Source organism: Streptopelia decaocto (genome assembly GCF_964273445.1).
Source record: "Streptopelia decaocto genome assembly, chromosome: 14".
NCBI classification, from domain to species: Eukaryota; Metazoa; Chordata; class Aves; order Columbiformes; family Columbidae; genus Streptopelia; species Streptopelia decaocto.
Genome location: NC_138669.1, coordinates 217,722 through 235,171, shown reverse-complemented (window position 1 = coordinate 235,171; position 17,450 = coordinate 217,722). Strand labels below are relative to the sequence as shown.

At 47.8% G+C, this 17,450-nt stretch overlaps 1 protein-coding gene across 4 annotated transcripts in view; it reads right to left on the bottom strand.

The window, feature by feature from the left end:
- Positions 1-2,474: 2,474 nt before the first annotated feature.
- Positions 2,475-17,450, bottom strand: part of EYA2 (EYA transcriptional coactivator and phosphatase 2) — a gene marked incomplete at its 5' end in the record, with an annotated part of 87,001 nt that continues 72,025 nt past the window's right edge. For all 4 annotated transcript variants that reach the window (XM_082065670.1, XM_082065672.1, XM_082065669.1 and 1 more), the window contains 7 exons: positions 2,475-2,773; positions 5,586-5,686; positions 6,455-6,576; positions 7,164-7,278; positions 7,817-7,977; positions 9,069-9,127; positions 15,604-15,693. In XM_082065670.1, coding sequence (XP_081921796.1) covers positions 2,693-2,773; positions 5,586-5,686; positions 6,455-6,576; positions 7,164-7,278; positions 7,817-7,977; positions 9,069-9,127; positions 15,604-15,693 — 729 coding nt within the window. In that variant the 3' untranslated portion in view covers positions 2,475-2,692. The remainder of the gene's footprint in view (positions 2,774-5,585; positions 5,687-6,454; positions 6,577-7,163; positions 7,279-7,816; positions 7,978-9,068; positions 9,128-15,603; positions 15,694-17,450) is intronic.

The following is a 17,450-nucleotide window of genomic DNA, read 5'->3' as shown; positions in this document are numbered from 1 at the left end:
TTGACGGAGCAATATGGAGCGATCACAGCAATGGCGCGTGCAGCACGTGCGGACGCCAACCACAAACAGGCCCAAAGCTCTGCAGAGAACTTTGGAGGCAGAAACAAGAGACCTTGAGAATCTTTAAATACGTTCAAAAAGCAGAATCTTGTAAGAAGCTTTAGGGTGGAAGAAAAAAAATCAGTACTCAGACAATCCACTGAGATAAGGCAGGTGTTAAATCTGGGGTTTCAAAGAAGTGCAATTAGCTGATTGACAGGGTGTTAAAAGCTGAAGCTGTGCTTTCCTTGGAGTCTGCTATCCCTGGCATTTGTTCCTCTCTCAAAGGTTTTATTTACGGGTGTGCTTATCTTGCAAGCATCAGGCAGTTCTCCATTCACTTAGATTTCCTTGACTCGAGATAAAACTTCCTATTTGTGACAGTCTTACGGCTGGAAAACCTTGAGGAACGTGCCCCCGAGCAGCTCTGAGCCAGCAGCCGGGCGGGAGAGCCGCGCTGTGTCCCAGCTCCAGCAGCCGGGCGGGAGAGCCGCGCCGTGTACCAGCTCCAGCAGCCGGGCGGGAGAGCCGCGCTGTGTACCAGCTCCAGCAGCCGGGCGGGAGAGCCGCGCTGTGTCCCAGCTCCAGCAGCCGGGCGGGAGAGCCGCGCCGTGTACCCAGCTCCAGCAGCCGGGCGGGAGAGCCGCGCCGTGTACCAGCTCCAGCAGCCGGGCGGGAGAGCCGCGCCGTGTACCAGCTCCAGCAGCCCTGAGCCAGCAGCTGGGCGGGAGAGCCGCGCTGTGTACCAGCTCCAGCAGCCGGGCGGGAGAGCCGCGCTGTGTACCAGCTCCAGCAGCCGGGCGGGAGAGCCGCGCCGTGTACCAGCTCCAGCAGCCGGGCGGGAGAGCCGCGCTGTGTACCAGCTCCAGCAGCCGGGCGGGAGAGCCGCGCTGTGTCCCAGCTCCAGCAGCCGGGCGGGAGAGCCGCGCCGTGTACCCAGCTCCAGCAGCCGGGCGGGAGAGCCGCGCCGTGTACCAGCTCCAGCAGCCGGGCGGGAGAGCCGCGCCGTGTCCCAGCTCCAGCAGCCGGGCGGGAAGGCCGCGCTGTGTACCAGCTCCAGCAGCCGGGCGGGAGAGCCGCGCCGTGTACCAGCTCCAGCAGCCCTGAGCCAGCGCCTCCAGAGCGGGGCCGCAGGACAGTCCTGGTCACGCCTGCTTGACAAGCGCAGCCAACGCTTTGCAGCTGCTGCGCGGCCGCTACCTCTTGAGACAAAGACTTAGATCAGATAGTTTTGAGATCAGATTTTCTGTTTCCGTCCAGCAGAAAATCCCCTCTTAGATCTAGCAATGAATCTGCTTCCTGAGGTAAATGTTTTTAGACATTAGGAGGCTCACTCAGGCTCGTGTAGCACTTGTGCCACACTTAGGACTTGCATAGCCCTTCCTTGTTTGATCTCGATTCACACCTGATAGATAAGGGGATTATATCTCTTTAGCGCCTTGTTCCAGGGAGGCTCTGATCCTTCTGAGGGTTTTTTGGTGCCACAGCAAGCAAGAAAGCAGTTTTGAAAATGAATTACAGATTCATCCAAGCCCAGAGAACTGAAATATTTTGATAGCAAGAATTAACTGGCTGGTTCAGCAGAAATCCTAAAGCTGAAGCTTACTTGTAGATGCATTTATTTACATAAAAATAAATACGCACAACTGCAGTATTTGCTTGCTCTTTAACTTCCGCAGGGCAAGCGAGATGTGCCGGTGCCCACGGCCTCTCAGGGCCGCAGTCGCCGTGTTCGGTCCTTGCACCACCAACACCCGAAGAGCGGGGTACAGGCTCCAGTTTGCTCTACAACAACCCCGCCTTGAAACGGCGAGTGTGTGCTCTACATATTCCTCTAGATGCAGGAGTAGCTGGAGAGAGGCAGGTAATCTAGTCCCCCAAAATGTAAACATGTTTTTATTTAATGCCTTTCACTCATCACAAGGTACTTTTTCCCCAGCCCCCAAAACCAAGATGGCAGCATAAGGCACCGTGTAGACACATGCACAGTCCACATACCACCTATGGAGGATTCAAACACAGCTATTGTTCTCACCAACAGTACCATGTGTCCTTATTATTCATGTACACAAGACGATTTTCTCCAGAGTTTGTTCTGGAGAAATGAACAATTAATTTAGAATGGTAAGACTTTCCCCCACCCACCCCAAAACGCCAGATTAAAAACACAGGTACAGAGCTTAATACCAGAGTAATGAGATTAGTTCATAAATTAAAAAAATGCAAAAAAAAAACAACCCAAAAAACAGTTTCACTCATTTTCAGAAGGTCCCACATGATGTGATGTATTGTGCAGACTCCTTACTATGTCCTCTTCCCCTTTCAAAAGCAAGAAAACTGACAAGCTGCCCCAAGACTTGTAGTGTTTGTCACTGAGGGCAAAAAGGCAGTTACAGCTCTACACGGGCGGCTTAGCCGGGTGACTGCGGCACCCGGCTGATCCCAAGGCTCTTCCTCTGGCCAAAGGAAGGACTTGACACAATGTTCTTTGGCTGCAAGTTCTTAAAGGCTTCCACTGAAAGGGTTCTCCTTCAAAAAAAAGAAAAACTGCAGTTGCTGTGGGATTTTTTTCAATAAGAAAATGTTGAGGAATAGGTGGAACCGATGCGATAGTTTGAGTGAAGCCCTCACAGTGCTAAGATGTTGGGGTCTGCTACAAATATTCAAGTTCCAAGGCGTGCCGAAGAGCTTCCAGGTCGGCGTGACAAGAGATTCTCCAGAATGGCATGTTGTGCTAGAGTGAAACCAAAAGAGGGTGGTTTTTGGTTTTCGTTTAATACTGAGATCAAAACAACTTTCTTAGTTTGCACCTTTGGGAACAGAGCGCGGTCCCTGGGCCACGTGTCACGGTGTCACAGGCAAGGGGGCTCGTCTTGGACAGGGAGGGAGCGGGAAGGGGCTGTTTGCTGCTGTTTCTCGTATGCAGAGAGGAAGACAGATCCTCCAGAACCTGCAAGTGTCCTGCCTCAGAGATGATGGAGCATGTGGTGACTTTCTGAATGCACTAGCTACTAAACTGGATTATTTTTTTTCTCATGGATTAATTAGGAATGTTTCTAGAACTGCAGTATTTCACCACTAGTGTTGTCAGTGCTTCACAGACAAGATATATATCATAAAAGGAAGTTATTAACATTTGTAAAAATGTAAAGAAAGGAATAAAATACCACATAGAGTCAAAATGCTTTGTAACAATTCCAAGTTAACTGGAGCAGTAGGTCATACTGCATTTTCTGTAACTGTAGGAACTGGTATCATTGCTCAGATCAGCTCCTGAGTTGGTGTAACTCTGCCTTAGAGAAAGGCATGACAGGCTTGTCAGACAGCTTGTCCACAGAAACTGTCCTGGGTTTGAGAGACTATCACCTTCTTCTCCTGCGGCCCACAGTTTACATTTACTGTGATAAACTGGATCATCTATACAACTGTGCAAGATTTAACCAGCCAGTTCCACTTGAAGTCTTAACATCTGGACAAAATCTGGAAAGGTAAACTACCTGTGACCTACTGTATCTTCTTCATAATATCCTGATGAATCTCTTGAAAATTGTGAATGTACTCTAGGAAAACAAGACTCACAGCTGAAAGAGGACAAAGTATCAACTTTTTAAAGTGCAGTTCAATTACACAGGGGACCTGAGATGGAAACTGCAGTGTGCTAAGTACAAACAGTGCTCTGAAAGCATCTTTATAACAATGCAGTTCTGCAATCATTAGCATTAGTTCCTTTTCCAAGTGTACCTACCTGTGGACAAAAAACCTCCAGGGTCCCCGATGTTCATTTTACAGAGTGTCTATTCACACTCCTCTAAGGTTTAAATACAACTCAGGCTTCCCTCTGGTATGCTGCCTCTCAGTAAACAAATGTTTCCTTCAAGCTATTTATCAGAGTGTGCAGAGACAGCAAACACAGACAGCTGAAGTGATTGGAATCCACTGCTCTGCAATTTCCCTTTAAGGGGAAAAGTTATTTCCTTCTCCCTCCTCCTCCCCTGGTTGTTATTAAACCCTTCCATTAAATTATCTATTTTTTCTTGCTTAAATTAGAAGAAAACTTGGCCTCCCAGCCACTCCTGTTGTTCCGCATTTACAGAGTTATCACTCATCAGACAGGTGAAGAAAAATGGCCCACTAAAATGGAGATATTATCAGTGCTGTCGGCAAAGCAGTGAAAGGCTCCCCCTGCCCCTTCCCCCTCACTTCTTTTGAATAAAGCTCAGGTGTGTGGAAGCCTTGACTAATGATCGTCATCAATCAACGCTGAGACAGCTCAGCAAAGAATGTGCTCCACTAATGGAGAGCTCCTTAGGCCAGGAGACACAAGCGAGAGGGCTCTTGAAATCTGCCTGTAGAAGATTGTTGAACCTTCCCAGTTCTTCCTGCAGCCAGAGCCCCTTGCAGCCTTTGATGCAGTCTGGTCGCTGACCCGCTGCCTTTGAAGTGCGGCCCTGGGCTGTCAGAAGCACCAGGCTGTTATCACTTCACCCCAGGCAGCATTTTCTGCTCTGAAGATTGGTAAATTAAAACTCTGCCTGTTCAATTCAATTCTCATCTTGAACAATTCAGTTGATGTACCTGGCTGCTCTCCTGCACGTCTGTGGTTGGTGCTCTCCGTGTTTCTACCACTCCTGGGTTTCTGTGATACACCGATATCCCCTGTATAAGGCAGCAGGTGTTCCTGGCTCTCTGACCTCCAAGCCCAAATCACTGTGAGCAGAACACAAGCTTTGGGCTCCTCAGATTTTGCTTTTATCTCTTCCAAGCTCTGGGTTCTGGCTTTTCTCCTCTCTCAGTCTACCCAAGACAAAGCAGCTTCAGCTGGTCGCTAGAGCTCCAGTTCTCCTCGCAGTCCGTGGGTGCGGATGCTGACGCACGGAGGGCTCGACTGCACGCAGCTGAGTCCCCTGAGCTCTTCCTGAGGCTGCCTACACCAGTGGCCACTTCTGTGCCACGAGCATGAAGTATTACCGAGGCCTTGTTATTCCTGCCCAAAATGCTATCGCAGTTTCTGTTCTACTTCATCTCCCCATTTTGCTTGTGAAATTAATCACATTGATCCACAAATCACTGATAAAAGCAGCAACTCAGTCCTAGTCCCTTTGGTATCCACTCTAATGACATTACACCCTATGATCTCAGTGAGTCATAAATACAAATACATGTGCATATTCTAATAAGTAATTCAAAACTAATTTCAATCATTTGGAATTTACAAAAGCGACGTGTAGATCAGAAATTCACTCTGCTTGCTCATCTGAGATCACACACTGGAGTTTTCCTTGCCATGTATTTAAAGCCTTCTTTATTAAGCAAGAGTGACTCCTGGAACACGTGACACAGCGACTACCTGAAAAATTGCACTAGCGGTCAAGGTGGCGAGATTTACAGTAAGAAATTTCTCACAAGGTTGTTGAGTATTTTGCATATTAAGAAATGAGACTGATTGTAAGCTGTTGGAGGGAGCTTCATTCAATGCTTAAGTAAAAAAAAAAGGGCCATTGAAATGAAAACTTGGAAGAATCCAGCATGGTATCCACAAACTGTACCTTTTTTGCTCCCTGTTCCTCTTCAACGCCATCTCCTATTACAATATACACGGCTTTCCTTCCAAACCTTTGCATGATTCTCTCAAAACAGCTTTCTTTCCCTAAGCAAGAGAAGAGAAGACATAGTTTTTTATCTGGACACGTACAGCAGGTGGGGCTGACATTCAGGTAGGCAAAGTGGAGTTGGGACCTAACTGAACTTGTACTGCACTTGCTACGTTCCTTCTCTGCTTTTGAAATTAGAACCTAACTGAATCTTATCTCCGATGGACTCTCGCCACCTCATGCCAGCTGCTGGCATTTTCTCTGTCAGCTGAGGACTTCCGAGCGCTGCCAGTTTTCTGTAAGCTTTGTGACTTCGATACACGGGCTTAGACCAGGCGAGACCGTGTGCCAGTCGTGGCCTGCAGTTTCGAGAGCCCTCTTCTGTTCATTCTGGTTACAGTAAGAACACTGAGAAAAATAAAGCCCCAAGCCAACCCTACCTATACTTATTACTCACACAGCTTCATAAAGCTCGTTCAGCACCCCTGACCCCTCTGCAAGAACACCAGTATCCAAACGGTGTCTCTGTACGTAACAGGTCCAACAGACCATCTTCCTCCCAGCGGAACATCCCACATGCAGTAGATGGGGATGAGTATTTTCAGCTCACTCCCCATGGAGACACTTGGGAAGACTTTGATTTTGTGATTTTTTTTTCTAGCTTACGTGTGGGCAGTCAGGATGTGGATTAAGAGATGTGTAAACATGGAGATAAAAATAAAGCTCATGCTTCACTTGTTGCAATCAGGTTGAATGGATGTGCCTGCCTGAGGGACAAAAAATCCAATTTCTCCTCAGCAAAGCCTAAGTTAGTTTGCTCTTACCTGTTTTTGTTGCACTGTAAATGTTTTCAATGGGGAAGACAGTGCCCAGTCCATAGAGAAGCACTTTAGCGAGAGCTGGTATAAGCTGAGTTGTGGTGACCAACACATTCACACAGTTAGGCCTAGAAAACAAAAGTTAGTAGAAGTGGCAATCTGTGTTTTCTCTCTTTTATTGCTGCTGAAAGACGGCAGGAAGCAAACCTTTCTTGCAGCTGGGAGTTCCCAAGCCACTGGGAGATTATGCAGCTAGAGACAGATAATGTGAGCACTGGCAATGTCTTTTTATCGACTTGGTAGAATGAAAAACCATAAACCAACACTGGCAGCAGTGATGCAGCCTGACTGCATGCATGCCAGGATCTGTCTTGTGGGAATCTGAACTCCAATGTCCTGCTGGATGAGCGAACATGTTCAGGGATAGAATATTTTCTCCCTTTCCTACTCTTTTGTAAATCTGCTCACGTGAGAAGTGTGCCGCAGATGACACAGCTAAGAAAAGGCAAGAAAAAGGACTGGTTTTGCTTTTGCTCAGTTCATCATCTCCAGCTCACCGCAGCCCTTGATAACGCAAGTCTGGCAAACATGTGCAGACTGGCCTCCCACAGCAAAGTCCTACGAATGTGTCTCGATTTGTCTAGAGGGGGGAAAACAGGGGAAGCAAACGAGATCCTGGATCAAACCTGTAGGCAAATCTCTAAGCTGTTCTTACCGCGAATGTATCAAATTCAGCGCCTTCAGAGCATGCGTGAGCCAGAGATCAGTCAGCGCTTCAAGTTCTGCTCTCAACTGCAGCCAGGTTTCCCTCTTAGGAGCTCCTATTAAACCTGTAAGCAGGGAAAAAGCATCTTTGCAGAAGCACAGACAGGGATTTGCAGAGCTTTGTATGTAGAATGCCAAAGGGCTCCTGTCTGTGTCCTGAACCCTCTCTCTTCCAGTACCCTCCTCATGGCCCTGGTGCCTTGTTACAAACAAGCAGTTATGAGACAAGAATGCCTGCAGATAGAGACCACTGATGTGTTCTGTGGAAAAAAAACAACCATATTTAGTTTTGAACTGTTTTCTTGCTTACTAAACACTTTGAAAAATTGGAGAAGGTTGCTTTCCTGCTAAAGAAATTACAAAATAAAGCAACACACACAGACCTGAGTCCTTTTCAAACCACTAAACCAGGTATTTTAGCATATCTCCTGCAAATCCTGTACAGAACCTTATTTAAGGAGGACTGGTGAAGCACCAGCTCAGCTCGGTGTGAGGTGTTCTTATCATGATGCCCTCTACAACTCCGCCATAGATGTCCCTAGCAGGGTCACAAGTATTTGGGAAGATGAAAGGCACGCCTGTTGCTTGGCCATAGACACTTACCCCCTACATTGTTTTTGTAGGTGTTGTACATCTCCTTCACCCGGCGGTAGCGGAATGCTAATTTCCTCATCCAGTCAACTCCCCCGTGCACACCCGAGCCCAGACACAGATTCGCACTGGCAGCCGAACTGTGGAAGCCATCTGCGGAGAAGTTGTATGTGCTGGGCAAGGGAGGACAGAAGGGGAGAGGTCAGTATAATCGCAGCCTATACAGTGCCAGCAAGGAGTAGAAACAGTTTAAAAGAAACAGGGAGACAAGTGGCAGCAGAGATATACGCAAGACGTGCTTTACAAAACAGGAGTTCATCTCTAGCATGGTTGCTAGCACTGATTTGCAAAGCGTTCTTACTGTAAACACAACGCAGGTTGCTTAGCACTCCCTGACAATTCTGAGGTTCTCTGCACTACGAAACACCTGACAACCCTCAGGTCACTGAAACTCCTCACCTGCCTCTCATCCGGGCTGCTACGGTAACTGCAGAAACACTCAACCCCCAAATCAAGGTTTTAATCACTGCCTGAACAACTATCTAGACTGCTTACAGGCCACTGGAGCCAAAGGACCTAAAAATACAACTGGCATTTCAGTGCACTGCAAAGCACAAAGTAGCATTTCAGTTACAGCAAAAAACATTTCAAGGGTTCTATGCAGAAGGAAAAGTCTCTTCCCTGAAATACTGTAAAGCTTTATATGGGCCCTGCACATTTTATTCTTGTGCCTATTACCATGACTCTCAAGGCAACACTGGGAAAGGTAGATGTAATTGTACAGAAATCGTTTTTACATACATGATGATCTAATGTATGCAAATAATAATATTGTTTGGTGCAGTTTGGATTCAAGTTTCTACCAGTGACAAGGCTCTGGCATGGCAAGGTCCATAATCGTCACCACTAAGCCCATTCAGTAGAGACTGGGCAGTGGGAAACCTTTCAATCTGGTTTTGAAGAGTTCTGTCCAAGTCTGTGCCAACGGGCTGGGCAGATCATATGAGAAAGTAGTGCTGTCTGACTGGATTTCAACCTCATTTTAGACAGATTTCCCAGAGTGGTTCAGTATAGTCAGGGCTTAACAGTAGGCACAGGCATATTAATGTGAGAAAGAGGACACTGTGCCTCTGCGTGCTCAACACGCGCAGACAGCAGGGAGCCAGCGGAGGAGAGCGTTGTCGTACATCACTGACCGGCCCCTGCTGTTTTCAAACAGCTGTGCACTACCTGACCTGCAGCTTCCAGCCTGGAGATCCCGTACCTTAGATCTTGACCATTGTCATCTGATGATACATCATCTATGTGGATCTGGTCGCAGTCCTGAGAAGCAAATGAAAAAAAATGTATCAGAGTAAGTAAATGCTTTGAAAAAATATTTGAAAGAATGTAATGAAAAATTACGGGTAATATTACGGAGATAAAACATTACATATTGCTAGTATTGTCTGGCACTGTCTAGCTAGTTAATTGTTACGAATAAGCATAACATGGCACAAAATATGAATAGAGTGTGTGTATGTGATCCACTGATACGTAAGGGCACAACAGCTCTTGAATAATACAGTAAGTGAAACTCCTTCCTACGTAGACAGGACGGAGAGAGACGCTTGTTTTTTAGCCAGGAAAACCGTGTTTTTCAAACTCTGTATGCACGATAAGGCAGAGGTTCGGCAGCCTTCCCCTGTGAGAACAGAGCTTTGGACAGGACGTGTGTGCCCGCAAAACCACAGGGGAGAAGGTCTGTCTGAAAGCCACTTCCAGAGACGCCCGCCCGCCGGGGTGCCCCAGCGTGCTCCGCGAGGGGTGTCCCCGGCGTGCTCTGCGAGGGTGTCCCAGCGTGCTCCGCGAGGGGTGCCCCAGCGTGCTCCGCGAGGGGTGTCCCAGCGTGCTCCGCGAGGGGTGTCCCCGGCGTGCTCCGCGAGGGGTGCCCCAGCGTGCTCCGCGAGGGGTGTCCCCGCGTGCTCCGCGGGGGTGTCCCCGGCGTGCTCCGCGAGGGGTGCCCCAGCGTGCTCCGCGAGGGGTGTCCCAGCGTGCTCCGCGAGGGGTGTCCCCGGCGTGCTCCGCGAGGGGTGCCCCAGCGTGCTCCGCGAGGGGTGTCCCAGCGTGCTCCGCGAGGGGTGTCCCCGGCGTGCTCCGCGGGGGTGTCCCCGGCGTGCTCCGCGGGGGTGTCCCCGGCGTGCTCCGCGAGGGGTGTCCCCGCGTGCTCCGCGAGGGGTGTCCCCGCGTGCTCCGCGAGGGGTGCCCCGGCGTGCTCCGCGAGGGGTGTCCCGGCGTGCTCCGCGAGGGGTGCCCCAGCGTGCTCCGCGAGGGGTGTCCCCAGCGTGCTCCGCGGGGGTGTCCCCAGCGTGCTCCGCGAGGGGTGTCCCCGGCGTGCTCCGCGAGGGGTGTCCCCAGCGTGCTCCGCGGGGGTGTCCCCGGCGTGCTCCGCGGGGGTGTCCCCGGCGTGCTCCGCGAGGGGTGTCCCCAGCGTGCTCCGCGGGGGTGTCCCCAGCGTGCTCCGCGGGGGTGTCCCCAGCGTGCTCCGCGAGGGGTGTCCCCAGCGTGCTCCGCGGGGGTGTCCCCAGCGTGCTCCGCGAGGGCTGCAGCGCGAGGGCAGCGCCCTTCGCAGCCCAGGGCGATGGGGAAACCTCTGCACAGGAAATGGAACCAGAGTATGTACTCGGAGCTCAGCCCACACCAAGTATGTACTCTAGATCTTATCTTCCAAAACTCTTCATTGTCTGAATGGTGGAGGCCCTGCCTCAAAAATTTGACAAATGTTATTTCTTTGGTTTCTTTCCTAGTCTTAGCATTAAGATTAGAAAGAGAAAAATCAGGAAGCTCCTCCCACCACCTTAAATCTCCTTTCTCCATGACCCTTGCAGGGAAGAACAGAACAGAACAAAAAGCCTTCAAGCTGATGAACGCTACCTTTTGTTCTCATTGATTTTTCAACAGAGGTAAAAGCACTTGGTACAACAGGACCCGAAGTCAGAACAACTGCAGCTAACCAGGGTAGTTATTCTTCACCACTTCAGTCTTCTGTAAACCACAGAATGTCTTACCTTCTCTACAAAATTACGAGTTTTACAAATGACTCTAAATTAGCCTCTTTAAAAAACAAACACCCCCTCAAAAAGCAACAACAAAACCCCGAAAAACCCAACAACAACAAAGATCCCCAAACAAGTAACCAAACTTTCTATCAAAGGCAAAATATCACAGGTAGTTCTTATCCGTAATGAGATTTTCTGCAGCATTTATTTCAGGTAATTCTCAAAAAGACACATGATTTTATCTTGTTCTCATGTCATTGGTCTGGTCTCTTATCAGCCTATCACTGGGGTGTATATTTCTGTATGTAGCTGGAGCCAAGTGGCTGAATAGCAGATCTCTGCTGGCACCTCTCTCCCTCCTCTACCCCCATTATTTTTTAAGCCCCTCTCCCAATAGCTGTTGTGAGCCAAGCTGGGATAATATGGATGCAGCCCCCTCCACTTCAGTTGTATGGTGCAGGGCATTAAGTCAGGGGAAAGGTATTTGTGGAGGGGTCTGTTTTTCTCATTTGTGAATGAATTGTTCTGTACACTGAAGTGTGACAACAGTAGCTATCACATTTCTAACTTAATAAAATACCATGACACTTGGTGAGACGCTACCTCATAGTGCACCAGCTGAGCCTATCATGTTACTGGGTGAAACACAGGGAAGCTGGTTAAAGCCAGAATATGGACCATGTTTTACTACTTGGTTATGAGACTAATTTTTCATTCCTGCAGAATCTCTTTGAAATCTTAGTGAGCGGGGAATCAAGGCAGGATATCTGGGCTGCTGAAAAGAAGGTCCAGATTGTTCAAATGGAAGTCTGCAATGGGGACATACCGCAGTTTTCACATCTGCTGACCTTTAAAAATGATAGTCTACGATCAAAAAGGTGTATGACGTGTGGCACGCACACCCTGTGACTGAGTCAAATGTGTAAGACCTAAGTCGACCCTCAGGACTCTGGGAACAGAACTGGTTTTAGCGCTGTGGTATCTCTAGGGCAGCCAGTGCTACACGACTCGCCTCGGGGGACCAGGCCCTTGCACCCACACGGCAGCAGCCTGAGCTGATGCAGCTGTGGAGTGGTGCTGCAGGCCTGCAGAAAGCAGCCTGAGCTGATGCAGCTGTGGAGTGGTGCTGCAGGCCTGCAGAAAGCAGCCTGAGCTGATGCAGCTGTGGAGTGGTGCTGCAGGCCTGCAGAAAGCAGCCTGAGCTGATGCAGCTGTGGAGTGGTGCTGCAGGCCTGCAGAAAGCAGCCTGAGCTGATGCAGCTGTGGAGTGGTGCTGCAGGCCTGCAGAAAGCTGCTGCTGCTCCTCGGGAGGCACACGCTGTTCCTGAGAATGCATCGTATCGCTTCTGATTATCACTTATGATCCCTGTGAATACTCAAGGTATGTCTTGTGCACCTATGAAAACAACTTACAAACGCAGAGGTTGTCTGTGTACCAGGACTGTGCTAGAGATCTGTAAAATCTCATGGATTCATTGATCAGCCAAGCTTGCATCCCTCATTAGGCGGGGGTGAACAGTTCCCAGAACACAAAACCCCCAGGGATGGCTCTGAAAGGCAGTAACTTGTAAACACACTAATCCCCTTGTTTGTTAATTCCTCATTCCCCCTTGTCAGTCCCCCCTCTTTAATACCTGTTCTCCAGAGTGCTACACAAAAATATCTCCAGAGGGACAGGGGGTGGACGGTACTATTCTGTAGCCAGCATTGCACTGGGAACAAAAGGCATGTGGAGGAAAAAGCACAACCTGAGTTCGTATTTTAACTTCCTTGTGATTTGTATCCTTGGTGACTCCTTTTCTCCCCTGATTTCCCAAAAGGGGAATGGAGAGTGAGAACAGCCTGCCGAGCGGGGCAATGCCCGTGTCCCGCGTGCCCTGGAAGCAGCACACTGGCTGCCCTCGTCAGCGTTGGGTGCCTCCATGTTCTGCGAAAGGGCGGCACAACGCTAAGCTGGGCCTCAACAAGCACTGACCTCCCCCTGCCCCGCGTCAGCTGGGAAGAGTCCAGATTCTCTCTCTGGTTTGCTATGTTTAGCATTTTCTACTAAGAGTACTCTTGCTTTGGTCTTGCAGGGGCAACTGTCCTACCGCTTTCTCAGCTACAGCTTCCTTCACCCTGCGCCACCGCGGAACAGTCAGAACTGGTTTCAGCCCCGTGTGGTTTTAGCTTATTTTGTCTTGTACAGACCAGTACTATACCACATGATGGTGCTAATGTATATGCTAATGTTTGTGGGTATAGAACTGAATCAGCTTCTGGGCTTGTTTTTTTATCAACATCTTTTTTCAATATTGTACACTGCATTTTTTTAAGCCTAACACTTGGTGATGTATGATCCTTAAATATCAAACCTGACTTTTATTTATCACCCCAAATGAACGAGTAGGACGGTTAATGAACAGAAATGGATTACTCTGTTATTGCAAATTCTTCCAAACTGAAATGGCTTTGTTTGGAATGTGAAATTTTGTAGAGAACATTTACTTCTCTTGAATTCTACCTCATCCCTCACCTTTTTCATTCAAAAGGCTTAGTGAAAACCAAAACAACGCAGTTTTGGTTTTGTTTGACAAAAACTTTGTTTCACTTATCAAGCACATGTGAAAAGGGAAAAACTGAAAATTTTCAGTAGAAAATGATCTACCTTTCCAGCTACCTGGTCCACGCATCATCATTTAGAACACCTAGTGGGTTTATCTGAGTGCTGAACCGAACAGAATTGTTTCACAATGCTATCTGCTTGCTAGTTGCTGCTCTGGCTAGCTGGAACACTGCTTGATTTCAAAGGTTCTTCGTGTTTTTCATGGGTTTCAGCCATCCAGGTCCAGTGATGAGTTGTTCTCACCTTTAGGTGCTCATGTTGTCCTTTTCACACCCTCTAACAAGACCCTTCACGCTACACTGACTCACTGATTTAGCTGCCAACTTTGTGTTTCTCAGTTTTTTACTGAGAAGCAGGTAAGTTGGTAAGTTAGCCTACGAAATCAGCAAAAATTGCTTCTCTTGTCTCATGCAACAACAAAATAGCACTAGGAACATGAATGTTTTTGTAGCCCAAACTACTTAAAGACAACCTCCCTGCATATTTTTCTGAGCAGACACGTCCTGTAGCACCTGACTCTGTGTTGGAGATGGAGCCCAGGTATTTTGCAGGTGGTTCTGATTTCTGTTTGGAGACACAGTGCCAAACCAGCTCCTCACTGGACCGGTTCTCACTGGGTTACGTAGTTCTGCTGGAGAGTCCTCTATCTGAGGGATTTTTGTTTCGTTTTTGCTTCCTTAATGTCAAGACGCCACAAAAGAAAAGAAATACAACATACTAACTTTGTGGAATTAAAACCATTGCTCTGCCTTTGTGGCTGAAGAACTTGAGAGGCCACGTGAGACCAGACTGACCCAAGGACTCAGCTTCTAGCAGCCAAAGCTGTTACTGACTGATAAATGTGCAGAATTTGACTGAGGCCAGACAATCTGCTACTTCATTTCATGTTTTAGAGTGGTTAAGTGAAGCCAGGAGAAAACCTGCTTTAAAGGGATTTGCCAACTGATATTCTCGCAAAAGCCTCGACAGGCAGAGGGTTTCTGGAAGGTGGTTTTGTGCAGAGCATGGAGCTTTGTTGCACCACATGTTGAGATCTGATAGGGGAAAAGTGCTGGTTGCGTATTAAATATCATCACTACTTACACAGAGCCCCACACAGCGGTGCTCCTTTTTTATCTTTTTTTCCCTTTGTACTTCCCTCACCCTCATCACAAACTCCCTCTTTGAAACAGGTCAGTGCAGGTGTTACCCACTACTCGTCTTTGAAAGGAGATGAAAATTGTCAGCAAGTGAAACCGCGGATTGTAAGGAGACAGACGGCAGGAAAGGATGTGCCTCCTGTAATCCAGGGGACCACAGTGCAATTAAGCAGTGAAGGAACAAGAAATTCTTGCTGAACTCATCAGGCACTGAAAAAGTTCTCTGATTTCATCTGGCACAGACACAAGCTCTTCCCTTTCCAAGGGGAGAAAACGCCCACAGCAGTCTGCCCCGGAGCCTCCAAACAGCTCCAAGCAGCACCCTGACCCCAGGGCGCCCACAGTGCGGACCCACCTCACCCCTGGTGTGTGACTGTGCTCCTGACAGCAGACAAACAGCTCCTCACCAGCACACCAACCCTGCACAGCGCTCTCGCAGCTGGGGACAGAATTCTCCTAGCGTCACTTTGCTTGAATTTTACCCTATGTTCAAAAGGGGTTTCATTTTATACAAGGCACAGTCTGGTCTAACCATGCCACAATCAGGAAGGATTTCTCCTCTTGCTCTTGTGTGTCGGAACTCCCGTGGTCCCATCCTGCAGTGCCTGAGCTCGGGCAGACCTGCTCCGGCTCTGCGCGCAGCCTCCTCGAGAACAGAGACCATCTCCAGAACCTCCGCACGGCTCACAGCTGACTGCACCTGCCCCAGAGGACCTGTGCTAATTTACCTTAATAAAATTATTAAATAGCAAATTTCAGAAGAAGCGGCAGCAATGTCCTCATTATTAGCTTTAGTAAAACTGCCAAAAGCCATCATTGTTACCATGCATTTAGAAGAAAATTCCTTAACAGAATGAAGATGTCAAAGGGACGCAGTAAAGTACGCTTCCAATAAGTCATCTACGGCCCATTTCTTTGGGGTCAAAAATGAAAGTTTCTTGGCCAGAAAAACAAGTTTGTAGACCAGATGCAAATGATTAGAAAGAGAGTTTTTAAATAAAATAAGCAGCTACATACCTCCAGGTCATTAAAGAACAGATGTGTATCTGCAAGGTTGAAGATCATTTCTTCCATCATAAGGCCTATCCGCACGGATGTCGTAGTGTCCTGTTTGGGGGAAAAAACAGTTTTTTCCATTCACTTTGATTTTATTTTTCTTTTTCTTCCCCTTTTCTTTGGGAGGAGGGAGGCGGGAGGCAGGGTGGAAGGTCTCAGAGCACGCAGAGGCTCTACACCTTCCTCTTTCTGAAGATATGCTTATTAATTTTATTTCCCGAGTATATCTTAACATGATTTTTCCCATCCTTTAATTTGCTCTCCTAGATAACCAAAAGCTGTTAATCGAAGGATGTCTGTGGCTCACCTTGACCTGTAACAGCCCACACACTTCAGATGCTATAACAAGAACCTTTAAGCACGACCTAAGAATTACTTCAGTAGGTTAGACCAAGAATTGATGTCAATGGTGTGAACAGTTGGGAGACAGGTGTGATCGCCGGAGCGCAGAGGCTGATCCCGTCAGGAGCGGCTGTACCAGCCCCACGTGCTGCGCTCTGCAGCGACTCTCAGTCACTTTGCCATGTCTCTCATAGACAAAGTCAACCACCTTCCATCCCCAGACAACTGACCTTCCTCCTAAACCCGCAGCAAAAGCACAGAAACTCACTGGTGCAAACAAGGTCCCCAGCAGAACATGTTCGTACTCGTTAAACACTTCAAAAACAAAAGTAAAAATAATCTGTGGTTAATTTGATAAACACCCATAGCTCAAAACCATTGTGCCCATTCAAACTCAACAACAAAGGACAGCTTGGAAAAAAAAAGAAAAAGAAAAGAAAGAACATTCCCACAACAGGCTTTTATTTGTAATTCATCTTCATTGAGACAGGGATCTCTCATCTGTATGTGGGTGGTTTTCCTCCACTAAAGCTACAAGCCACGCTAAACCAGGGCAGATTTATATGTAGTCTTTGCTCTAATTTTCTGCAGATTTCTGTGGAATCATGTTATTTTATGACAGGACAGTAATGAATTAGTTGAGGAGCTCTTAACAAGGAGCACAATGTTTGGAAGATGAGTACGTTTCAATCAACCTTTGCGGCAGATGCTGTTGACATGGATGGTGTATTACACGCTAACCTAATTATTACGCATTCTTGGTGTAGTTCTCTTTAATTAGAGCTGAATGGCTATGGTTTCAGCCGTGTGTGTGACTCACGCGCATTGTGCCCATCTAAGAAAAGCTGTGCCACTCGTGTCTGAACACGCTCCCAGAAAGAAGGGCGCTTTCTCCTCTGGGCAACAAGTAAACTTCACCAGACTTGCCTTGAACACGGCTCTGATTTTAAGCCCAAAGCTGCTCCCTGACGAGGCCCAGGGACACAGGCGCAATCAGGGCATCTGACTGTGGCCCCATGCGAACAGCACTGAATCAAATTTTACTACCCAGGTGTAGTTCCACAGGGGAACTGTTTTGAAGAAAATATGCTGCTAGGAAGAAATTATTTTGTAAAATAGTTTTTAATGAAGCAATTTATTTTTATACATTTCAAGGATCATTAGCCTTTAAAACTCTTTCAGGAAATCTCATTGGTTGGTATCTGTCATTTATCGTCTTAGTTTTGTCTTTAGCTTTATTGGTATTAATCACTAATGGGGACCAGGAAACATTTCCACAGTGTATGAAGTTACATTCTCCTATACTAAACACTATGGAAATTAAACTTTAGATGAGAGAGGAAAAAAAATCATTCTCTTGAGATACAGAATATGATGGAATGAAAATAAAACAGAAAATGTACTTTACCACCCAGAGGGGAAGTCATTTGGGGAAATGATTTGGCATCGCTGCTTTCACAGTATGG